The sequence below is a fragment of the Podarcis pityusensis genome, assembly GCF_964106645.2.
Source record: "Podarcis pityusensis genome assembly, chromosome: 8".
NCBI classification, from domain to species: Eukaryota; Metazoa; Chordata; class Lepidosauria; order Squamata; family Lacertidae; genus Podarcis; species Podarcis pityusensis.
In genome coordinates, this window is record NC_138033.1 from 3686067 (window position 1) to 3711512 (window position 25446).

Here is a 25446-nt window from a genome sequence, read left to right on the forward strand (position 1 = left end):
CTGGAAGCAGGATCTGACCAAACAAGGTCCCTATCCCCTCCTGTGGTTTCCATCAACTGGTTTTCAGACTGTGCCTCCGACTGTGTAGGCCAGAGCTTCTTCTTCTTCTTCTGTTGCGATCCTTCATAGCCGAGTAAGATTGTCTTCCATAAACACGGTCTGAACAGTGAGTCCGCAAGTGACTGTGGAGGCCAATTCTGGACCCACACGGCCTTCCACAGTGGGGACATTGGTTCCCGGGTGGGAGTTGATCACGGTGTGGATTTGCCAAGTGTGCCTTCCTCTTAGCACGTTTCTCCCTTGCGTCCTGAGTTAGAGTGTCTTCAAAACCCAGGACACCTTTGGTAAAGGCTGTTCTCCTACTGGAGTGCTCACAGGCCAGTGTTTCCCAGCTGTCGGTGTTTATACTACATTTTTTTAGATTTGCCCGGAGACAGTCTTTAAACCTCTTTTGTTGACCACCAGCATTACGCTTTCCATTTTTAAGTTTGGAATAGAGTAGTTGCTTTGGAAGACGATCATCAGGCATCCGCACAACATGACCAGTCCAACGAAGTTGATGTTGAAGAATCATTGCTTCGACACTGGTGATCTTTGCTTCTTCCAGTACACTGGTATTAGTTCGCCTGTCTTCCCAAGTGATGTGTAAGCGCAGCCATCCTGGCTAGCAGTTGTCAACAGTCCTCCGTAAATCCTCTTTTGGATTTATCCATCTCAGCCTGGAAGTGAGTTCCATCATTCAATTGTGCCCTGAAGAGGACAAGGCTATCAGCATAGGGGCCAAATTCATGGGGCCGAGGTCCTTTCATCTCCCCACAAAAAAATATTTTGAGGGGGCCAGGGGCCCCCAAAGTTGATGAGCATTGCCATTCAAACGGTGTATGTGCCCCCATGTGGTGTGATGGTTTTTGTGGAGCGGGCCTTACCTGCTTCCCCCAATATTTAATTCAAGCTGGCAATTTAAGCTGCCACCCCTGCCTATCAGTGGCTACTAGCCACGGGGGGGGGGGTCTTTAAATGCCTCTGAATACCAGTTGCTGGAAGCCACAGGAGAGGAGAGTGGACCAGTATACCCTAAGGAGCGTCTCCACCCCCATCGTTCTGCCCGGACACTGAGGTCCAGTGCCGAGGGCTTTCTGGCAGTTCCCTCACTGCGAGAAGTGAAGCTACAGGGAACCAGGCAGAGGGCCTTCTCGGTAGTGGCACCCACCCTGTGGAACGCCCTCCCATCAGATGTCAAGGAAATAAACAACTACCTGACATTCAGAAGACATCCGAAGGCAACCCTGTTTAGGGAAGCTTTTAATGTCAGATGCTTTATCACATGGGTGGGCAAACTAAGGCCCGAGGGCCGGATGCGGCCCAATCGCCTTCTCAATCTGGCCTGCGGATGGTCAGGGAATCAGCTTTTTTTACATGAGTAGAATGTGTCCTTTTACTTAAAATGCATCTCTGGGTAATTTGTGGGGCCTGCCTGGTATTTTTACATGAGTAGAATGTGTGCTTTTATTTAAAATGCATCTCTGGGTTATTTTGGGGGTATAGGAATTTGTCCATTTCCCCCCCAAAAATATAGTCCGGCCCCCCCAAGACAGTGGACTTGCCCCCTGCTGAATAAGTTTGCTGACCCCTGTTTTATCATGTTTTTAGTATTCTGTTGGGAGCTGTCCAGAGTGGCTGGAGAAACCCAACCAGATGGGTCGGGGTATTAATTATTATTATTATTATTATTATTATTATTAATTATTGCCATTTGCCAGGGATTGTTTCCTGTGATTCCTGCATTGGGCTGGATGACCCTTGGATCCCTATATCCACCCTGTTGACCTGGTGGTGTTCAGCCCACCCCTCAGCATGTGATGATTCCACCCCCCCCCCCCATTCAGCTCTGCAGCGAAAGCAGGAGGGCGGGACTACATGTTGAGTGGCAGGCAGGCAGCCAGGCAACCCAACCATCCATCCATCCATCCATCCTTCCTCCTCCCTGGGCGGGCCTTCTCCTTACTAAGGCGAGCCAGACCTCTCCCTCTCCACGACCACCCCTCCTCCCTCACCCCACCCTAAAGACCCCCCCCCCAGGCGACCTCTTCCCCACCCTACTTCCTCTCTCCTTCCCTCCCTCCTTACCTGCCCCTCCCTCCCTGCAAGGTAGGCTCCTCCGACTCCATCCTTCTCTCTCTCCTGCATCTTCTCCTGCATCCTTTGTCTCCATCGTTTCTTTGTCTCCTCGCCCGCCTCGCCTTTGCGGCCTCGCCCAGGCGGCCCGCGAGCCTCCGGCCGGCCCCGGCCCCCTGCCTGCCCTCGGGGCGGCGGGCCGCGGCGGGGGCAGGATGGGGCCGCGGGGGAGATGAGCAGCGGCGGGAGGCGGCGGAGGCGCAGGGGGGCAGCGCGGCCGCAGCGCGCATCCCGCATGGACCACGAGGCGGGCGATGGGGCAGGTCCTGGGATTCGCCCATTGCAGTAGGTATCTTGTGGGGCAGGGAGAGAGGGCGGGAGGGCGGGCAAGGCTCCTTATTTCTCTCCCCCCCTCCTCCAACCCCCCCCCCAAAACCCCAACCGCCCATTTTGGACGCCTCTTCTCTAGTCATCGATTTTTCAAACCATCGCCCATTTCCTCCCAGTCAGGTGTGGGAAGAAAAAACAACAATATCCATTCAATAGCGTTAAAAAAATTATATTTGGGGGGGGGGGTTGATTTCCATGTGGGGGACAGGGGAGTACCACTCCCTAGTGGGGGATTGGAAGGGTTTGCCAGTGCTCCCACCCCAAAAACCCCACTTTTGTTGCCCTCCCAATTCATCTCCTGGACCTGGTGTTCAGCTGGTCCTGAGAGCCATGCTCATTTGTGAAATATTTATTTATAGACATGTTTACCCACCGTTTGTGACTCCTGCTCCCCACCCCTGTGTCATGCACACACACAGAGACCTCACAGTTTTCACGTGTGAATGTGTGGAGGGGCGGTTAATTGTGTATGCGTTTGTGAAAGCAGATGTGGAAAGAGGCCGGTTCAAACGGCACTCTGCGCGCGCTCTTGGCTGCTGTTTGGTGCGTCCCAAGGTTGAACCCCCTGCAGCTTCTGGGAGATAAACCCACACTACCCCACCCCACCCAAAGATGTAACTGTAGGGCTTTTCCAGAGATTAAAAGAGGGGGGGGGGGGACAGCAGTCGCGAGAGATTCCCTTTGATTAAAAAAGGGTGCATAGAAGCAACTGTTTGGTGCAAGGCTAGGGGAATAGAGGTCATTTGTTGTGTTTTTCTGGAAGAATAAAGGAGAGGGCTGTGGGGAGGAATCTCTGGGCAAGACTGTGGTGCCGGATAAGTTTAATAAGGAGTAAGGCCCATGGAGACTTACTTTCGTGTAGGTGTGCAGAGACATCACCTTGCCAACAAAGGTCCATATAGTTAAAGCTCTGGTTTTCCCAGTAGTGATGTATGGAAGTGAGAGCTGGACCATAAAGAAGGCTGATGGCAGAAGAATGGATGCTTTTGTATTATGGTGCTGGAGGAGACTCTTGAGAGTCCCATGGACTGCAAGAAGATCAAACCTCTCCATTCTGAAGGAAATCAGCCCTGAGTGCTCACTGGAAGGACAGATCGTGAAGCTGAGGCTCCAAGACTTTGGCCACCTCATGAGAAGAGAAGACTCCCTGGAAAAGACCCTGATGTTGGGAAAGATGGAGGGCACAAGGAGAAGGGGACGACAGAGGACGAGATGGTGGGACAGTGTTCTCGAAGCTACCAGCATGAGTTTGACCAAACTGCGGGAGGCAGTGGAAGACAGGAGTGCCTGGCGTGCTCTGGTCCAGGGGGTCACAAAGAGTCGGACACAACTAAACGATTAAACAACAAGGTGTGCAGAGGATTGTATTGCAAGGTAACAGCCGGACATGGACCAAATCACAGCAAAGCATTTACGTGGATTCACGGGACAGCTGCCATTAGGTGTGTCTATATTATTATTTGTTGCAATTATATTGCACCTTTTTCTCCCTCCCCATGTGGGGTACGTTAGGCTAAGGGATACCCCCACCCCAAGGTCATGCGGACAAGTGTGGATTTGAACCCTCCGTCTCCCAGATCCTAGTCCTCATTTAACACCCACAACAACCCTGGCGAGGTAGGTTAGTAGTCTGAAAGGGGCAGTAAGGCAGCCGGCAAGATTACACCCAGAGAGCTTCGTGGGGATGAGTGGTGGGATTCGAACCCGGGTCTCTCCCAGGTCCTGGCCAGAGACTTCAACCATGGCACCTCACTGGTTTCTCTGCTCAGAGCAGGTCAGGCCGTGGATTCCCAGAGCGCAAGGGGCAGAGGGCAGAGGCGGCTGGATGGGGAACTGGGCTGAAGTCTCTGGCAAAGTTGAAAACCTGCTAGCAGGGGCTCCGATGGCGCAAGAGGAAATTGCTCCCTTTCCCCTCCATTAACCTTTTGTAGGGAGTGAGGCTTGCAAGACATTGTAATAATAATAATAATAATAATAATAATAATAATTATTATTATTATTATTATTATTATTATTATTATTTATACCCCACCCATCTGGCTGGGCTTCCCCAGCCACTCTGGGCAGCTTCCAACAAAATATTAAAATACAGTAATGCATCAAACATTAAAAGCTTCCCTAAACAGGGCTGCCTTCAGATGTCTTCTAAAAGTCTGGTAGTTGTTGTTCTCTTTGACATCTGGTGGGAGGGCGTTCCACAGGGAGGGCGCCACTACCGAGAAGGCCCTCTGCCTGGTTCCCTGTAACTTGGCTTCTTGCAATGAGGGAACCTCCAGAAGGCCCTCGGCACTGGACCTCAGTGTCCGGGCAGAACGATGGGGGTGGAGACGCTCCTTCAGATATACTGGACCGAGGCCGTTTAAGGCTTTAAAGGTCAGCACCAACACTTTGAATTGTGCTCGGCAACGTACATTGTGTGAATTAAAGCTTGGGCTGCTGACAGCTGGTGGACTTTTTTGGGGGGGGATACACAACTAAGCACCCAGAGCAGAATTCTCCAGCGTTTGGAGCTGTGAAAGTACGGTCGTGTGCAGCTCCTAGCATGCTGCTGGGACATTGGCACGGGAGCAAAGTGTCTTTTCAGTGGACTTTCTGGAGGTGTGGGGCTTCTGCTCTACAAAGGTGCTGTCTCCAGCATGTTTGCAGCTGAAAATGGACCTGGGGACATAGGAAACCGCTTTATTTGAGCCCTTGAGTCTACCTAGCTGAGAATTGTCTACACGGACTGGCAGCGGCTGAGCAAGGTTTCAGACAGAGGATGCTCCCCACCCTACCTGAAAATGCACTTGGGGACCTTCTGCTACAGCCCTTTCCCCAGAAGCTGACCCACTTGGATATTGACTCTTTAGGGAAGCTGCATCTCCTTGAAATTTCAAGGTCTAAAACGGAAGAGCCGAGCTTGGCCCACTCAGAGGATTCCTTGACATGGCCCAGGAGAGGCGTGAGGCCTCAGGGGAGCCGAAGGCCAAGGGAAGCCAGGCATGGGAGAGTTGGGCATGGACAGGCGGTCTTCTTTGGGCAGGCGGTCTTCTTTTTTGCCTGCATAGCTCGATGGGCAGGGTGCCTGGCGCATGCAGGAAGCTAAGCAGGCTCAGCCCCGGACAGCTTTTGGATGGGAGACCAGACCAGTGGCCTGGACGGCAGCACCATTTCCACATATCTCGCATATTTCGCCTTCCCTGCAGAGCATCTTGCCAAAGACTCCCGAATCTACCAGGATGTCAAGTGCCAACCCCTTGGGTCACAACTGGAACCGGAAACCAAAAGTGGAGGAGGAAGAGGAAGAGGAAGATCCCTTCGACAAAATGATCTCCCACACCGGTTGCGCCTCTTTCCACTATGTGATGCGATGTGAGGTGAAGCGCTTCAAGGCCCGCATGATGGAGCATGAGAAGCGGAGGGTGACAGAGCTTCACAGGAGACAGAAAGGGCATCTGTTAAGTTGTGGGTGAACATATCAGACGACACAGAGATTCTTCAGACAGCTTCTTCACAGGCCAGAACAGAACTGAAGTGAAGGGTTCAGCCAACCGGCTTATGCAGAGCTCAACTACAACGCAACAGTAACAACTTTCTGTAACTATCCAATCACTGAACGTCACTTTCAGTTCCTTATTTGCATATGCGGACCTGAGTGAAAACTATCTACAGTATCCCCCTGCTGGCCCAGGGTGAGAACTTCAGTCCATAACAGCATCAAACCGCAAGCTGACAAGAGCCAGCTTTGCACTATGGGTTGTGTTTCCTTGCTTGGCTTGGCAGAAGTATTTAAATACTGGCAGCGTAGCACAGGGGTTGAGTTCTGGGGGAAATGTTGCTGTGGGAGGTGGCTCAAAGAGATGGGAAGTAACTTAATGGATTACTCTTCCAGTAGTCCCCTGGCTAAACTCTTCTGTTTTTTAACAGAACAAGCAAAACTCATTTTCTTGCCAAAAGATAAAAGGTAGAATTAAAAAACAAAAAACGGAAGTGCCTTTGTGCTGACACAAGGGGAAGCAGAGAAAGGGAGAGGGCAAGAGAAATTCCACACACCTGAGATGTTTCCTCCTTGTGACAGGGCATGCTTACCTGTCTGGCCCCAGAACATTCTGGGTAAAAAAAGGTAAAAGGTAAAGGACCCCTGGATGGCTACGTCCAGTCAAAGGCGACTATGGGGTTGTGGCGCTCATCTTGTTTTCAGGCCGAGGGAGCCGGCATTTGTCCGTAGACAGTTTTCTGGGTCATGTGGCCAGCAGGACTAAACCGCTTCTGGTGCAACGGGACACTGTGATGGAAACCAGAGTGCACGGAAACGCTGTTTACCTTCCTGCAACAGTGGTACCTATTTATCTACTTGCTGGTGTGCTTTCGAACTGCTAGGTTGGCAGGAGCTGGGACAGAGCAACGGGAGCTCACCCCATCGCGGGGATTCGAACCGCCGACCTTCTGATCGGCAAGCCCAAGAGGCTCAGTGGTTTAGACCACAGCGCCACCCGCAATAGGTTGGTCCATAAGGTGGGCGCCCATTCCCACATCCTGGGTATCCAGGCTTCCTTTAGATTAAAAAAACACACGTTATGCCTCTTTGAAGGAGAGCCTCAGGTCAATCGCAGAGTGAGTGCGAAAGGTCCTGAACTTAAGCCCCACATCACCAGGCAGTGTAAAGATGGACACCTGCCTGCAACCCCAGAGAGCCATTAGCTCAGCGTAGATCATGTGGAGCTGGGTGGATCAATAGTCTGTCTTTGTAGAAGCCAGCCAGCTTCCTGGGCTCCTTGATTCTTACTCCATGAGCCCTCTTCCCTCCAGTAATTTCCAGCAACTGTGATTCAGAGGCATTGCCAACTTCCAACCCTGGAGGCAGAGAACAGCCGTCCTGGCTAGTAGCCCGACGAAAGCTCTTTCCTCCTCCATGAATTCGTCCAATCCACTTTTAAATCCATCTAAGCTGGTGGCCATCACTGCCTCCTGTGGCAGGGAGTTCCAAAGTCTAACTATGCACTGCAGTGAAGAAATACTTCTTTGATGTGTCCTGAATCTTCCAATATTTAGCTCTTTTATCTATCCACTTTCCCTATGCCCTGCATAATTTTTAAAACTTCTATCGTGCCCCCTCTTTACTCAGCTTTCTCTAAACTAAAAAGTCTCAAACACTGCAACCCTTCTTCATATTGGAGTTGTTCTGTCTTGTATTGTAATCTCCTTGGGGCAGGGATCTGCCCCTTTGCCCTTGGTCATGTAAAGTGCCAAACTGTGATAATTATACTTAATTACTTACAGTCATTCCTCGGGTTACAGACGCTTCAGGTTGCGCATTTTCGGGTTGTGTACCGCGCGGAACCCAGAAGTATCGGAACGGGTTACTTCCGGGTTTCAGCGCAGAAGCGCTAAATTGCCCTTTGCGCATGTGCAGAAGCGCTGAATTGCAACCCGCGCATGCACAAACATGGCGCTGCGGTTTGCAAATGTGCCTCCCGCACGGATCATGTTCACAACCCGAGGTTCCACTGTACGTACGTACGTACGTACTTACTTATTTATTGGAGTATTGAATGGTTTGAACAATCCCCAATGCACGGCTGTAGTTGGAGAATTTTAATTTTGAGCGGACTTCAGTCCAATACAGTCGTACCTTGGAAGCCGAACACATTGGCTCACGAACGATCAAAACCCGGAAGTGAGTGTTCCGGTTTTTTAACGATTTTCGGAAACTGAACATCTCCGGCGCGGCTTCTAATTGGCTGCAGGATGTTTTTGAACAGTTCTGGGAGTCAATCAGACTCCCGGAACACATTGTGTTCGAGAACCAAGGTACAGCTGTACAGAGAAAATCATGGCAATCAGAACCCCACTCCTGTCTCGGGCCTCCTACCCTGAGTGATGCCCCCTAGTGGATGGGTGTGGAGGAAGCAGGGACATGGTGCCACAGTGCCCCCTAGTGACCCCAGTCCCACAAATCCAGTCCCATTCTTGCAATCGCTTCCTGATGTTTCCTGCTGCTGGTGAGAGACGAACGTAGAAATCTGAGGGCTCCCTTGGACAAAAAACAAGGACCCCAGCCAGGAATACCAGAGCAAAACAGCAGCCAGTAGGCTTGGTCTTTATTGATGACTGTCACGACAGGACTCCCACCTGCCACAAGGTGGAACAAGATGGAAGCCCCGAACAAAAGAGCCCCCAAACTTTTATTAGCTGCTAATCCCCATGTTACACCCCCCCCCAAAACTACATCATGGTTACATCATGAAAGGGGAGGTCTGGTGGCAGTAATCTGAGCATCCTGGACCCTGCCCCATGGCTCCCCTTGCCCCCCACCAAAAAACCATCAAGTGTAACAAAAGAGATACTTACATTTCCCTGTTTCCCAGCCAAATTCATCACACCCTTTGGTCTTCATCTGGGTTTGTTCTTTCTGGAATGGCTACCTGTCTGGCACTCAGGTATCAGGATGCCAGGAATTATCACTCAGGCAGAGGGGCTGCTGGGTAGCTGAGCTCACATGTCTATATGAATTTCTGAAGTTGTCCCAGTAAGCCAGTACATAGATGCATTTATCAGTGAATTCTTATATTTGGTATCGTGCTGCAGAGGCCCTTTGAATAGATAGGAAGAAACTGTGATGAAGTGTTTTGTGGGGATAAATCACAAAAGTCCCAAAAGCGATTGTGCTGATTTTGGTAGTGGGCTGCATGTGCATGATATCTGCTGGAGGGGCAACCCCCCCCCCCAGCCTATACATAAATTCCTGCAACAGTTGGAAGGCAGAGTCCGGCTGATGACTGTGGGGCGAGACTTGTTTACCTGCACAGACTGCTGGCAGAGCTCCAGATGGTGCATTCAGTGTGTAATGCGTAGAACACCCAGGCCTGGGTGGGGTGAGCTGAGGTCATTTCCCAGATCTCCTGCTTGATTTCCTGTGTGCATGGAGGGGGGGGGCATGGCCTGCCCAGATGGCCTCGCCAAATAAAAAGCTTCAGCTCATCCACCTTGCCCTGCCAGCAGATCAGCTGCCAAATCATTATGTAATGATAATAATAATGCGTTGCAAAGGTATATAGTGTTCTAGAGCAATCATAGGCAGTCATTTAAGACCCAGGGCTGCAGCAACATGCAATTCAGTTTTAACAGCTGTACATCAGAGGTTCCCAAAGCGAGCGGTACGGCCCCCCCCTGGGGGAGGTGGGATTCCTTAGGGGAGTGCTCAAAGGCAAAGGGGTCTTAGGAGGAAGCAGGAGGTGTGAACGACTCAGACTTTGAAAGGATCACTGGATCAAGTTCGTCAGTTTTGTTAATTGAACTAAGTGGTTTTAACCGGACGTTGAATAAATGTGTGATTAGTTCATTGCTTCTGTTTTGAATTTTATTGTGTTGCTCACTTTCTTGGTGAATTGCACAAACTGCAATTCTGAATAATGCTTTTTAGAGCGTAGGGTCGAGGGCACGGGGGATGGGTTCGTGGAACCCAGGGGGCCGGGGTCTGCAAAAGTTTGGGAGTCGATGTCATAGCTCTTCAGCAGAGCATGCGTTTTACCTGCGTAGGGACCAGAGGTTCAACCCCACCAACTCCAGTTCAAGGATCTCTTGAAAAAAGCTCTGGCCGATAATAGTAAAGGTAAAGGGACCCCTGACCATTAGGTCCAGTCACGGCCAACTCTGGGGTTGCGGCACTCATCTTGCTTTATTGGCCGAGGGAGCCAGCGTACAGCTTCCGGGTCATGTGGCCAGCAGGACTAAGCCGCTTCTGGCGAACCAGAGCAGCACACGGAAATGCCGTTCACCTTCCCGCCGGAGCGGTAACCTATTTATCTACTTGCACTTTGACGTGCTTTCAAACTGCTAGGTTGGCAGGAGCAGGGACCGAGCAACGGGAGCTCACCCCTTCGTGGGGATTCGAACGGCCGACCTTCTGATTGGCAAGCCCTAGACTCAGTGGTTTAACCCACAGCGCCACCTGCGTCCCTTAATAAGAGGCAGATGATAGTAAATGGGGCCAATGATTTGACTCAACATTTATAAGACAATCTTCCTCCAAGGATCTTAAGACAAAGAAAAAATGAGTACACAGTTTGCTGTCTCAACCTCAGAACAACCACCCTGTGAGTTAGGACAACAGCCAGCCAGTAAGCCTCCTCTTGGTTGAGTGGGGATTTGAACCCGTGTCTTCCTAACCTGGTGTTCTGACCGCTAAGCGGTGGCATCTTCTAATGTCCAGGGTTCTGATCATTTTGACTGCATCATCTCCATAATCGTTGCACAAAAAGCCCTTTAAGATTCCCCACTCCTGCGTTGTAGCCAGGAGAGAAGGACTGGCCTCTTAGAGCCATGTGATGAATTCATGGCGTCACCGAAATTCGAACCAGGGACCAACGTCAGTCTCCCTGTCGTGCATTACTGAAAGTGTGTGTGTGTTAATGGCTCTGGGTTCTAAGGTCTTACCTCTGTCTTTTTCAGAAGAGTCTCCATCTACCGCTTCCACCACACCTGACTCCACAGATGGTGAGTAACCCCAGGACGTTTTGCACAGCTGCCCAAGACTCATAGCTGTCAACTTTTCCCTTTTCTTGTGAGGAATCCTATTAGGAATAAGGGGATTTCCTTTTAAAAAAGGGAAAAGTTGACAGCCATGCCAAGACTGAGCTCACAAACCCTGGTTAAGACCCTACTTGGGAGGGTCCCAGGTTTCTTAGAGAAAGAAAACAATCGGTGCAATATGTAAATCAGAAAGTGTCACAGGCTGGAAGGACAAAAGGGCAAAGTGCAGCTCCAAAGAGATAATAAAGTATTAGAGCTCAGTTGGTTAGAGCGCGGTGCTGATAAGGCCAAGGTTGCAGGTTTGATCCCCGTTTGGGACAGCTGCATATTCCTGACTTGGACTAGATGATCAAAACCCAAAGAGTGCAATGATGGTATCGAATTTAAAAAATAAGGAAGTCGTGGTGGAGGGAAGTTGAGGAGTGTGGTGGCAGGAATGTAAAGGGGGTGGGAAGGATTTATGTTTGTGTAAATAGTAAATTATTTTTGTGTGTTGTTGTATTTGTAGGATGTACTTTCTTTTTTCTTTTTGTATTATTAAAAACTCAGTAAAAATAAATTATAAACACACACACACACACACACACACACACACACACACGGCTTTAACAGTGAGTCCGTAAGTGACTGTGGAGGCCAATTCTGGACCCACACGGCCTTCCACAGTGGGGACCTTGGTTTCCGGGTGGGAGTTGATCCCAGTGTGGATTTGCCAAGCATGCCTTCCTCTTAGCGCCTTTCCCCCTTTTGTCCTGAGTTCGAGTGTTTTCAAAGCCCATGACACCTTTGGTCAAGGCTGTTCTCCAACTGGAGCACTCGCAGGCCAATGTTTCCCAATTGTTGGTGTTTATACTACATTTTTAAAGATTTGCCTTGAGAGAGTCTTCGAACCTCTTTTGTTGACCACCAGCATTACACTTTCCATTTTTAAGTTGGGAATAGAGTAGTTGCTTTGGAAGACAATCATCAGGCACCCGCACAACACGACCAGTCCAGCGAAGCTGATGTTGAAGAATCATTGCTTCGACACGGGTGATCTTTGCTTCTTCCAGTACACTGGTATTAGTTCGCCTGTCTTCCCAAGTGATGTCTAAAAATTTCTGGAGACAAACACAGAATCATAGAATCCTAGAGTTGGAAGAGACCACAAGGGCCATCGAGTCCAACCCCCTGCCAAGCAGGAAACACCATCAGAGCACTCCTGACATATGGTTGTCAAGCCTCTGCTTAAAGACCTCCAAAGAAGGAGACTCCACCACACTCCTTGGCAGCAAATTCCACTGTCGAACAGCTCTTACTGTCAGAAAGTTCTTCCTAATGTTTAGGTGGAATCTTCTTTCTTGTAATTTGGATCCATTGCTCCGTGTCCGCTTCTCTGGAGCAGCAGAAAACAACCTTTCTCTGTCCTCTATGTGACATCCTTTTATATATTTGAACATGGCTATCATATCATCCCTTAACACACACAAACACACACACACACAAACACACACACACTGTGACCACCAACACAGAGGGAAGAGAAATGACGGGGGGGGGGGCAATTGAATGGAGGTGATCTTATACCTGCAAGGGACATCCGTGACGTTTTTCCCTCCCCAGGTGGCAACGATGAATCCGACTTCCCTGAACTACAGACGGCGAGGGAGTTCTCGGAGGACGAGGAAGACGAGGAGGTGTCTCTGGAGTGGGGGACCCCCCGGGAGCTGACTTTTTCCTACATCACCATCGCGGGGCCCCTCAACAGCAGCCCGACGCTGGGGGAGCACGCCCCCCGGGGCAGGCGCGACTCCCAGACCCGCCGGGCGCGGGCCCCGCTGCCGCGAACGGACACCTGCGAGACCTTTGTGCCGGCGCTGGGGGACAGTTTGGAGAATATCCCCAGCCTCTGCCCGTCCCCCGAGGGAGAGGGGGCGCCCCCTCCGGGCGACGGCCAAGGACTGGACCCTTTCTTGGGCTGGGAAGCCCATGCAGGCTCCGTGGAGGAAGCAGACCGAGGGGAAGGAGAGGGGGCACCAGGGTCTCAGAAGCACAGCCCCCTGGCGCAGGCACTGGTGGGGGGCCAGAGCAGCAGCAGCAGCAGCAGAAGCAGCAAGTCGTCCTCAGGTACGGGGAGGGGTACCCAGAAATGGGCGCCCCAGGGGAAACGTGAGGGGATGCCGTGGGGTGGAACTGTGGCCACGAAACACGACTCTCGCCTTTGCTTCTTTGCCCAGGCGAGGAAAACGCCTCTGGTGTCTTTAAAAACAATGTTTTTGTTTTTTTAAAAAAACCCTTTTAAGCATGGCTTTTACCGTATGGTTTTTACGTGCAATGTTTAGGCAATGTTTAGACAATCCTTATAGAATTCCTTCAGATTTGTACGATGAAAGATAAGCTGTTTCATAGATCTTCGTCAGCGTGGTGGGAGAATATGGAATTGTTTCATAAAGGTACAGTGGTACCTCGGCTTACATACACTTCAGGTTACATACGCTTCAGGTTACAGACTCCGCTAACCCAGAAATAGTAACTTTGCTTCAGGATGAGAACAGAAATTGTGCTCCGGCGGCGCGGCAGCAGTGGGAGGCCCCATTAGCTAAAGTGGTGCTTCAGGTTAAGCACAGTTTCAGGTTAAGAACAAACCTCCGGAACGAATTAAGTACTTAACCCGAGGTACCACTGTAAAGGTAAAGGGACCCCTGGCCATTAGTTCCATTCGTGACTGACTCTGGGGTTGCGGCACTCATCTCGCTTTATTGGCCGAGGGAGCCGGCGTACAGCTTCCGGGTCATGTGGCCAGCATGACTAAGCCGCTTCTGGCAAACCAGAGCAGCGCACAGAAACACTGTTTACCTTCCCGCCGGAGCAGTACCTATTTATCTACTTGCACTTTGACGTGCTTTTGAACTGCTAGGTTGGCAGGAGCAGGGACCGAGCAACGGGAGTTCACTCCGCCGCGGGGATTCGAACCGCCGACCTTCTGATCGGCAAGCCCTAGGCTCTGTAGTTTAACTCACAGCGCCACCTGCGTCCCTAATTGTTTCATTAACCCATCTTATTTTGAATGAATATATGTGAATGGAAATATCAAACGCTGTGGAGCAGTGCTCATGTGAAACAGCAGTCAATATCCGGAATCTCTGTTCAGTGTTGGACATTATATTTGCTGAATACACAAAGCTTCACAGCTTGTCTTTCATCGTACAGAGTTTGGTACCTCTCTTTGTTTAAAGACTTTCAGAGACTTTGAGTCTGAGATTTCATTTTGAACTTGTTATTGGTTGAAGGAATTCTATAAAGATTGTCTATTACGTATATATATGGTCATCATGTTGCCTAAACATTGTTGACATTCTCTTTTGCAACACAGGAGTTTGTTTGGATACCTACTGGTTTTTACGTGCAGCTGTTGCAAACTGCTCTGATATTTTATTTGTGAATATTCCTATTAAAGAGATAGAGAGATAAATTGTAGGTGATCAATTGTTTGTTTAAATGTGCCTCTACGTGGTAAACCCCCAAATCTGAGGCACTGAGAACGAAGATTTTCCCCCTATACAGATCTCAACCATAGAAACATTACAGAGATTTGCAACATATCTATCTCTATCTCTATCTGTGTAAAAGTGTGATATTATAAACAACTAGGAGGCAAGGTAGAGATTCCAGATCAATTCATCCATACCATGTGATTCCTGGATGCCCGGGGGTTGGAATAGAGGACCATTGGGGTCCCATCCAACCGAACTATTCTACGATTCTATTTTTAAATTCTTTATTGCATTTTTTAAATTTACAAAGAAAGCATATATTAAACATAACATCCAAATATTCAAACTAAAAACAAAAAAATACAAAAAAACAAAAAAATAAAGATATAAAAGGAATATAGAAAGAAAAAGGAAGGGGGGGAAATTGATCAAATACACCAAATTATTCAAAGGATACGAACAGTGATTTGATTATTCTATACGCCAAGTTCCCAGAAAGAGATTACGTTTGTATTCTTCTTTCTTTCTTTCTTTCTTTCTTTCTTTCTTTCTTTCTTTCTGTTCTGGAAAACTGGCTTGAATCCCTTCTATTTTGGTTAACTTCCCACTATCTCTTTGCGGTTTCAATACTTTCCTTAAGTAGCGAATATTCTATATTCATTTGTTAACATCATGGTTAGGCAAACTAAGGCTCGGGGGCTGGATCAGGCCCAATCACCTTCTCAATCTGGCCCACAGACATTCTGGGAATCAGTGTGTTTTTACATGAGCAGAATGTGTGCTTTTATTCAAAATGCATCTCTGGGTTATTTGTGGGGCATAGGAATTCATTCATTATTATTTTTTCAAAATATAGTCTGGCCCCTCCACAAGGTTTGAGGGACAGTGGACCGGCTCCCTGCCGAAAAAGTTTGCCGACCCCTGGTTAACACCAATTTCTCCCATAGAACTGTGAAATGAATCTGGGCAAAACAAAGTATTGTTTTTGAAACCATATTTTAGTTTTTGGAAGCAGTCCCATTCCTTTTTTCACCGTATCGCCCGAGTGGTTTCTTATCAGGTCTGTCATTTTGGAATTCTACGATTCCAAGAGGAATAAAAAGCGTTGTGACCTTTCTGGTGCTGTCTGCTTTCCCCCAGAAACTTCCCTGGAGGACCTGCCGTCACCCGACGCCTTAGCGCCCCACCCAGAACCGGGCGCCCCTTGCGATGCTGACACCATCCAGCACCCATCACTGACCTCATCCGAGTTCTGCCAACACCCGTTGTGGGACGAGGAGGTGGAGCAGAGGGAGGAAGAGGAGGAGGAGGAAGAAGACCGGGCGCCAATCTCAGAGCAGCGTCAAGCAGAGGCGGACCAGTCAGGGAACACTCTGGAAAACTGCCCCGTAGGTGAGCGAACCGCTGGCGGCTTGTTCAGACAAGGCGTAGGCTGCGCTACAATTCCCGGAGCGGCAAAAACAGTCAGCTCCTCTCCCCAGGGAGCTCTGGGATTGGTAGCGCTGCGAGGGGGGTTAGGGGCGCTGCCAAAGAACGTTCGGCGCCCCAAACTATAACTCCCAGAATTCTTTAGGAGAGGGAAAAGTCGTGACTGTATCACAGCCCTGTATGCTGTGAATGTGACCTGAGAACGATGGGGGGTGTTGTTCCTTAATAGCTTTTTGCGGAGAATTTGCGGGGCGTTTTTTCGTTTGTTTACTGGCTGCCTCCATGAGGGCTAGAATCCTGTGGTTGCATATTAAAATGAAAGGAAGGGCAACCTCCCAAGTTGTCTGCTTAGCTGGAGGCCTTATTCTGCAACTCGTGAGCTGCCGCCCATGGATATTAGTGGGGAGGTATTAAATGAAAAACCAACAAAAAGCATTTTTTTCAAAAAAGGATATTGGGGGGAGGGGGCGCCTGTGGCTTTCTAGCATCTCCCCCCCCCCCTCCCCGCCATGCCTGAGCTTTCATGGCGTTGGCCTAGTAAGGCCTTCTTCACCCAGAAAACATCCCTACTCACCCCCCCTGGCAACTTGCCCGGACCGGGATGGTAGCCGAGTCGAGTCAGCGAGTAAAAATAGCTTCTGTGCTGAGCGGAGCAGGAATTGGAGCCAGGAGGGTCTCCTGCGTGTGACTCCCAAATATTCCTCTCTCTCCGCTCACCACCCCCCTCACACGGCAGCTGACTCTGCAAGGCTGGCGTTGGCTCCCAGTTCCTGGCTCCCGGCTCCCAGTTCCTTTAAACAGAGCTGCGCAAAGCAACGTGAATGAGGAACTGAGAATATAATCTCCTGGTGATGTGTGTACACCCAGAATCTATTTGGGGGCACAAAAGCCCAGTTTTGTGTTTAACCCGGAAGTAATAGTACAGTGGTACCTCGGGTTACAGACGCTTCAGGTTACAGACTCCGCTAACCCAGAAATAGTGCTTCAGGTTAAGAACTTTGCTTCAGGATGAGAACAGAAATTGTGCTCCGGCGGCGCGGCAGCAGCGGGAGGCCCCATTAGCTAAAGTGGTGCTTCAGGTTAAGAACAGTTTCAGGTTAAGAACGGACCTCCGGAATGAATTAAGTACTTAACCCGAGGTACCATTGTAGTAGTAGTAGTAGTAATAATAATAATAATAATAATAATTTATTATTTATAGTCCGCCCATCTGGCTGGGCTTCCACAGTCACTCTGGGTGGCTTCCAACAAAGTATTAAAATACAGTGGTCTGTTAAACATTAAAAGCTTCCCTAAAGAGGGCTGCCTTCAGATGACTTCTAAAAGTCTGGTAGTTGTTGTTCTCTTTGACGTCTGATGGGAGGGCGTTCCACAGGGCGGGCGCCACCACCGAGAAGGCCCTCTGCCTGGTTCCCTGTAACTTGGCTTCTTGCAGTGAGGGAACCACCAGAAGGCCCTCGGAGCTGGACCTCAGTGTCCGGGCAGAACGATGGGGGTGGAGACGCTCCTTCAGGTATACTGGACCGAGGCCGTTTAGGGCTTTAAAGGTCAGCACCAACACTTTGAATTGTGCTCGGAAATGTCCTGGGAGCCAATGTAGGTCTTTCAAGACCGTTGTTATGTGGTCTCAGCAGCCGCTCCCAGTCACCAGTCTAGCTGCCGCATTCTGGATTAGTTGTAGTTTCTGGGTCTTTAATTCCTCTGACATTGTGCGTTAAAAGCGTGTTTCAGGAAAGCAGCTGTTTAAGAGGAGCTTGGTCTGGGTCAAGAAAAAGTCCCATCGGGTCCAGCATCCTGTTTTCACTGTTTTCACAAAACCTAGGATTCTGGGTAGACTGCCTCTGGAGCTGGAGGTTCCATCAGAACGGAAGAAAATCCTGGCTGCTGGGTCAGGTCAAGGGCCCACCCAGTCCAGCATCTTTGTCCTCACAGAGGCAGCCCAGATACCCCGTTGGAAAACGCCCAAGCAGGATTTGAACACAAGAGCCCTCTCCCGCCCTGCAGTTCCCAGGAACTGACATTCAGAAGCATTGCTGCCTCCCCGAATTTGGCCAATCCTCTTTTAAAGCCATCCAGGTTGATGGACATCCCTAACCTCCAAGTGGCAGGGAGTTCCACAGTCCAATCTGCGCTGCTTGAGGAAGAACTTCTTTAAAAATCTGCCCTGAACCTTCCAACATTCAGCTTCAGGAGAGAGGGAAAACTCACCCCTTGTTTGGCTGCAGATGGAAACCAGGAGTGCCCCCCCCCTTTTAACGGAGAAATCTGAGGGCTCCCTTGGACAAAAAAACAAGGACCCCAGCCAGGAATACCAGAGCAAAACAGCAGCCAGTAGGCTTGGTCTTGATTGCAGACTGTCGCGACAGGACTCCCTCCTGCCACCAGGTGGAACAAGATGGAAGCCCCGAACAAAAGAGAACCCAAACTTTTATTAGCTGCTAATCCCCATGTTACACCCCCCAAACTACATCACTCATACATCATGAAAGGGGAGGTCTGGTGGCAGGAATCTGAGCATCCTGGACCCTGCCCCATGGTTCCCCTTGTCCTCCACCAAACACCCATCTAGTGTAACAAAAGAGATATTTACATTTTCCTGTTTGCCAGCCAAGTTAATCCCACCCTTTTGTCTTCATCTGGGTTTGTTCTTTCTGGAATGGCTACCTGTCTGGCACTCAGGTATCAGGATGCCAGGGATCATCAGTCAGGCAGAGGGGCTGCTGAGTAGCTGAGCTCACATGTCTATATGAATTTCTGAAGTTGTCCCAGTGAGCCAGTACAGAGATGCATTGATCAGTGAATTCTTACATTTGTTATCGTGCAGCAAAGGCCCTTTGAATAGACAGGAAGAAACTGTGATGAAGTGTTTTGTGGGGACAAATCACAAAAGTCACAAAAGCGATTGTGCTGGTTTTGGTAGTGGGCTGCATGTGCATGATATCTGCTGGAGGGGCAACCCCCCCCAACCTATACATAAATTCCTGCAACACCCTAAAATGACCATCTCCCAGCCGCCCCGCCCCCCCAGAAATTGGGTGCTTGCCTCCCTCCCTTTGGCCTCCCCGCCCCCACCTCCGGGTGATCGGAACCCTCTCTGAGCAAGCCAAGGCAGGAGATTCTGTGACGGTAAATGGCAGCTGGGATTCGTCAGCTATAAATAGCCCCCCCCCCGCCCCGACACCCCCCTCCCAGGACTGGGCGCCCCTCCTCCAGCCAGACGCTCGTGAGAGGTTCCCGCAGAGCCGCGACGAGTCTTGGATCTGCGAGAAAAAGGGGCTCGCCATGGCTAACAGAGGTAGGAAACACCCCCCCCCAAAAAAACCACACTTAAAAATATATCTATACCCCCCAAGGAGGCACAGAGCTAGGTGGAGTTTAAAAGATGGGTGGAAGGACCTCTGAAAAGGGGAATTTCTTGCCAGGGAGAAAGTGGGGGGGGGGGCTGTGTCAACCGAGCTGCAATTGGGCTACTTCGACACGGGAGGAGGGAAGATCTGGGAGGAAAGTGGACCCAATCCTTGGAAGCTGTGTGCTGCTGTTTTGATGGACAAGGGCATCCTGTATGGCTGGGGGTGGTGGTGTTGAGATCAGGGGAGGCAACGTTTTGGGGCGTGATGTGGGTGCCATAGGAGGTGGGTGGGTAGGTAGGTGGGACCCCCCCCCAAATCCCTGCAGCCAGGGCCTGCCTTTTTCCGCCCCCCCTCCCGTCGCAGCCTCTCTTTTCCTCGCTGAGTTGCCTGCCTGGCATTTGGGGCTGTCAGTTATAGGGGTTGAGCAGGGAGGAGTGTGTGTGTGATACTTCTGACAGCTGCAGGCATTTGGGTTCTTTTTCCATCCTCCTCCTCCTCCGCCATCCTCCGGGATCGCTGGGGCCAACCGCAAGGATTCCCTTCCCCAACCCTGCGCCCTCCGGGTGTCCCAAACTACAACTCCCATCTCCCGATTCGACACCTGGGAGTTGTAGTTTGGGACATCTGGAGGGCACGGGGCTGGGCGAGGCTTGATTTATCAGCTGTTTTAAAATGAGGCTGCATTTTAAATGACATTTTAACCTGTATTTTAAATTGGGGTGTTTTTCCTTTTCTTCCCTTTCCCCCCATTAATGTTTTTACTGTGATTTTATTGGTGTTAGCTGCCCTGAGCCCGGCTCTGGCCGGGGAGGGCGGGGTATAAATTATTATTATTATTATTATTATTACTATTATTATTATTATTATTATTATGGAGAATAGATGGCGAATGGTTTAACCCTTTCCCCCTCTGCCCAAGACCCTGGAGAGCAGCTGCAGTCAGAGTAGACAAGGCTAACTGGATTGAAAAGACAGATAACCTGATCTTTCCTTTGTTCCTGAATCCGTACCTGAGCACATACAGGAAGATGCTTGTTGCTAGAGGAGCCTTGGAACCAGCATTGCGTGCTCTGACTGGTAGCAGCTGTCTACCTGCAGGCTTGCAAACTCATCCAAACCTTTCAGCCCAGCACGGGCTCCCTAATTCATCCCTTCGGAAGGGTGTGGCCTCCCCTTTTTTATGGATTTATTCCGTCAAACGTTCACACAGCCGGATTGTGAAACGAAAGCAACCCTCAGAGCAGTTTCAGAGAAGACAATTCAATGAAAGGATTGGTCAGAAGAACGAACGGCAACAATTCTTTTGGAACGTTAAAATAACAGTTAACAGAAAACCCGCACTGGCTTCCCAGGCACCTGGGTTATGCAAACAAGGATTCTTTTAGCAGGTGCCAGAAAGAGGATGCTGAAGGCGGCCTGCCAGATATCACTAGGCAGGGAGTTCCAAAGGGTAGGTTCTGCCGCAATAAAAGACCCGAGTTCTTACAAATGCGAGACAGGGATTAGGTGGAACCGTAGCAGGGCCGGCTCCCCTTGAGCTTGGAGGGCAGGGCGGAAGAGGGAGGAAAGGCCACCGCAAGGCCATAGTGAGGATTGATTGGGCTTTGGAGCCCTGAGTTCGGATCCCAGTCCAAATCCAAGCCTCAGGCTTCCTCATGGGGAGGGGGGCTCTGGCAAAGCAGGAAAGGGCCTTCTCTGTGGTAGCACCTCCCAGGCAACTTTGGAACACCCTGCCTAGGGATGCCAGACTGGCTTTCCCTCCTTGCTGTCCTTCCCCTGGCAGGTGGAAAACAGCTTTATTTATTCCAACAGGCCTTAGTGTTGTTTTTCAGATCTGAATTTTCACACAACACGTTGCTTTAATTCTATTAGAGTTCACTTAGTTTTCAACCTTGTTCTTTTTAGCTTTCTGTGCTTTGAGCTGTGCTGTTTTCAATTTGCCTGGGATAAAACCAAGTGCAACAATGGCAATGATTAGGGAGGAAAGCAAGGGTGCCCCTGACCGTGTGCAGAGTGCTTTCCCCATTGCTGGGGTGTAGCGGCAGCCTCTGGGGAGAGGAAGCAAGGTCTCCTGGGTCCAAAAGAGCAGCTTCCAGCTGGCAGCTCCCTCCTTCGAAACTTAAGTGCAGGATGCGACCGTTACACTGGAGTGGATGGGGCGGTCAGAAGAGGATTGATTTCTTCTCCTGGAGTGCTGAGTTTCCCCCCTTAGCCAGCGTGACCCACCTTAACCCTGAGTCAGGGGTGAGTACCCGGGGCAGATAGGAGACCTCTCACCTCTTCATCATGGGATCTCCTGCGGCCACAGAACCTGCTGGTTGGAGAAAGCTGGACAGGGGCCGGGGCATCACTCCCCCAGGACACAGGGATGGCCACCGAGTTTGGTGGCTTTCAAAGAGGACTAGACAAATTCACGGAGGAGGAAAGGGCTGTCGATGGCTCATAGCAGCCTCCCCGGTCACAGGCAGAAAACCTGCTATCACTGGATCAAGTGCCTCGATTTTCTTGTTTTTACTGTGAATTACTTTATCCACTCGGGACACGGGTAGCACTGTGGGTTAAACCACAGAGCCTAGGACTTGCCGATCAGAAGGTCAGCGGTTCGAATCCCCGCGACGGGGTGAGCTCCCGTTGCTCGGTCCCTGCTCCTGCCAACCTAGCAGTTCGAAAGCACGTTAAAGTGCAAGTAGATAAATAGGTACCACTCCGGCAGGAAGGTAAACTGCGTTTCCGTGCACTGCTCTGGTTCGCCAGAAGCGGCTTAGTCCTGCTGGCCACATGACCCGGAAGCTGTACGCCGGCTCCCTCGGCCAGTAAAGCGAGATGAGTGCTGCAACCCCAGAGTTGTCCGCGACTGGACCTAATGGTCAGGGGTCCCTTTACCTTTACCTTTACTTTATCCACTCACTTCCCGCCCTCCCCTTCCACGCTTTCCCTATTTCCCTTCGGAAATGCTATTCCATTCATTCATTTTACCTATTTATCTCACTAATTAACACAGTTGCTCATAATTCGAGCCCTGCTCGTGTTTTCATCCTGCTATTTTAGTTCTTTAAAAGCTCAGTGAAAGGTCTCCAGTCCTCAAGGAACTTTTTCGTCGTTTTGGTCGCTAATCTTGCCCGTTCGTCTTGCCAGTTCTGCATCCTCCGCCTTCCTTTTCAAAAGCTGTTCTTCCTCGGTTGGAACCTCTCCTTCTTCCCATCTTTGGGCGTACAGTGTTCGTGCTGCAAGTTCCCCAGCTTGGTTGAATTATTGAAATCAAATAGTTTCAATTGGATTTGGAACAAATGTGCAATTGGTCTACCACTATTTTGTTTTGTTGTTGTTTGTTTTTTTAAACTTCTTTTTATTAGTTTCAATCAGCTATACAACACCAAACAAAGACAAAACAACAACAAACATAAAAAAACAGAACATACAGTAATTAAACAACACATCCTTATTTGACTTCCCTTCAACTCGGTTTTGGACTATATTACAAAAGATTTCCTTTCTGCAGTTTTTTTTTCAACCTCTACCACTATTTTGAATCAGATTATGCTACTGTATTGCCTTTCTCAGCGGGTCTTGCAAACTGCTATTCTGAATAATGCTTTTTATAGGGCGGGGTAGGGGGCACTGGGGTGAGTTTAAGGAACCAAGCAGGCAGGGTCTAGAAAAGTTTTGGAGTGCGTTGAAAAGCCAGTGCTTTAAATTTCAGACCTGAGATGATGATGTTGCTCGATCCCTCATGGTGGTTCTGAAACTAGGTAGGCAAACTAAGGCCTGGGGCCGGATCCGACCCAATCACCTTCTCAGTCCGGCCCACGGACGGTCCGGGAATCAGTGTGTTTTTACATGAGTAGAATGTGTGCTTTTATTTAAAATGCATCTCTGGGTGATTTGTGCGGCCTGCCTGGTGTTTTTACATGAGTATAATGTGTGCTTTTATTAAAAATGCATCTCTGGGTGATTTGTGGGGCATAGGAGTTCATTCATTATTTTTTTTTTTCAAAATATGGTCCAGCCCACCACATGGTCTGAGGGACAGTGGGCCGGCCCCCTGCTGGAAAAGTTTGCTGACCCCTGTTTTAGTGCCTCTTGCTTCCCTTTTCTTGCCTGCTATGTTGCAAATCCCTACACCTTCATGAGGTCTAGCAACATGGGTGGTTCTCTCTACAGCACAATGAAGTTGCTGTTGCTTGCTTCGCTTTCTCCCTGCAGTGGCAGGGATTTGGTGTCATGAGCAGGGCCAGATTTAGGTTTGATGAGGCCCTAAGCTACTGAAGGTAGTGAGGCCCTTTATATGTCTAGCTGTCCTTTGTCAACAACAAATTGCCGCTGTTTTGTGTGTGTTGAATATATGCTATATGGTAATTTATGAGCCTAATAGGTATCTCAGGGACGCAGGTGGCGCTGTGGGTTAAACCACAGAGCCTAGGACTTGCCAGTCAGAAGGTCGGCGGTTCGAATCACCACGACGGAGTGAGCTCCCGTTGCTCGGTCCCAGCTCCTGCCCACCTAGCAGTTCGAAAGCATGTCAACGTGCAAGTAGATAAATAGGTACCACTCTGACGGGAAGGTAAACGGCGTTTCCGTGCGCTGCTCTGGTTCGCCAGAAGCGGCTTAGTCATGCCAGCCACATGACCCAGAAGCTGTACGCCGGCTCCCTCAGCCAAGAAAGCGAGATGAGCGCCGCAACCCCAGAGTTGGCCACAGAGACTGGACCTGATGGTCAGGGGTCCCTTTACCTTTACCTTTAGTTATCTCAAGCCATTTGCACATGTTGCCATGCAATCAGTCCATGCAGAATGTAGGCACCCTATATATAGAAAGGAGCAAACCAGTGATATTTTAGGGAGCAGGCGAGCAGGCGGGGCCCATTACTTACATCATAGGAGCCTACACAACACAAAACATTGTTGCTGTATGTAGGTGTTAATTTGTTTTATTATCTTATATTTTGGAAATGTACATCCAGTTGTTATTTTTCCTTTACATTTTTTGGGGGGGGCCTCAAGAGAGTGGGGCCCTAAGCTATAGCTTGTTTAGCTTATACGTGAATCCGGCACTGGTCATGAGGATTAGCAAGACGGGTGGTTTTTATCTCTCTCTTTGCAGCGTCAGGCAGATGTTGTTTCTCCTTTGCTTGCAGTGGCAGATTTGGTGTACTGGCGCGACACCCGCAAGTCGGCGTTCGTCTTCACCGCCTTGATGGTGGCCCTGCTGTGCCTGTTGCACTTCAGCATCATCAGCGTGGCCTCCTACGTCTCCCTGGCGGCCCTCAGCGTCACCATCTCTCTCAGGGTTTACAGCAAAATACTACTCGCCGTCCACCGAGGGGAGGGACACAACCCTTTCCAGTGAGTGAACCGCAAGGCACCCACCAGCCCCATTGTTATTGTTGTTGTTTAGTCGTTTAGTCGTGTCCGCCTCTTCGTGACCCCCCGGACCAGAGCACACCAGGCCCTCCTGTCTTCCACTGCCTCCCGCAGTTTGGTCAAACTCATGCTGGTAGCTTCGAGAACACCATCCCACCATCTCGCCCTCTGTCGTCCCCTTCTCCTTGTGCCCTCCATCTTTCCCAACATCAGGGTCTTTTCCAGGGAGTCTTCTCTTCTCATGAGGTGGCCAAAGCCTTGGAGCCTCAGCTTCAGGATCTGTCCTTCCAGTGAGCACTCTGGGCTAATTTCCTTAAGAATGGATGTGTTTGATCTTCTTGCAGTCCATGGGACTCTCAAGAGTCTCCTCCAGCACCAGAATTCAAAAGCATCCATTCTTTGGCGATCAGCCTTCTTTATGGTCCAGCTCTCACTTCCATACATCACTACTGGGAAAACCATAGCTTTAACTATAGGACCTTTGTCGGCAAGGTGATGTCTCTGCTTGGGGTAGAGGCTGTAACTCCACAACCTAGAATTCGTTGGTTCCACCAGTCCTTGGCTCTGGCGCCCCCTGCTGTCTGCCTCCCTTCCCTCCATCCTGCCCCTTCCATCATCGGAGCAATGGTCTGGCTTAGGAAAAGGCAGGCCGCAGTGCCAGATTTACGTATAAGCTAAACAAGCGATAGCTTAGGGCCCCACTCTCTTGGAGGCCCCAACAAAATTAAAGGAAAAAAACCTGGATGTACATTTCCAAAATATAAGATTTGTTGTTGTTATTTAGGCGTTTAGTCGTGTCCGACTCTTTGTGACCCCATG

General features: G+C 49.9%; 1 protein-coding gene across 1 annotated transcript in view; it reads left to right on the forward strand.

Moving 5' to 3' along the window:
• The first annotated feature begins 2364 nt into the window (after positions 1-2364).
• Positions 2365-25446, forward strand: part of RTN2 (reticulon 2) — a 32809-nt gene continuing 9727 nt past the window's right edge. Inside the window, exons 1-5 of the mRNA XM_081019017.1 lie at positions 2365-2460; positions 10936-10980; positions 12619-13122; positions 15630-15881; positions 24402-24609. Of these exons, the coding sequence (XP_080875143.1) occupies positions 2430-2460; positions 10936-10980; positions 12619-13122; positions 15630-15881; positions 24402-24609 (1040 nt within the window). The 5' untranslated portion in view covers positions 2365-2429. The remainder of the gene's footprint in view (positions 2461-10935; positions 10981-12618; positions 13123-15629; positions 15882-24401; positions 24610-25446) is intronic.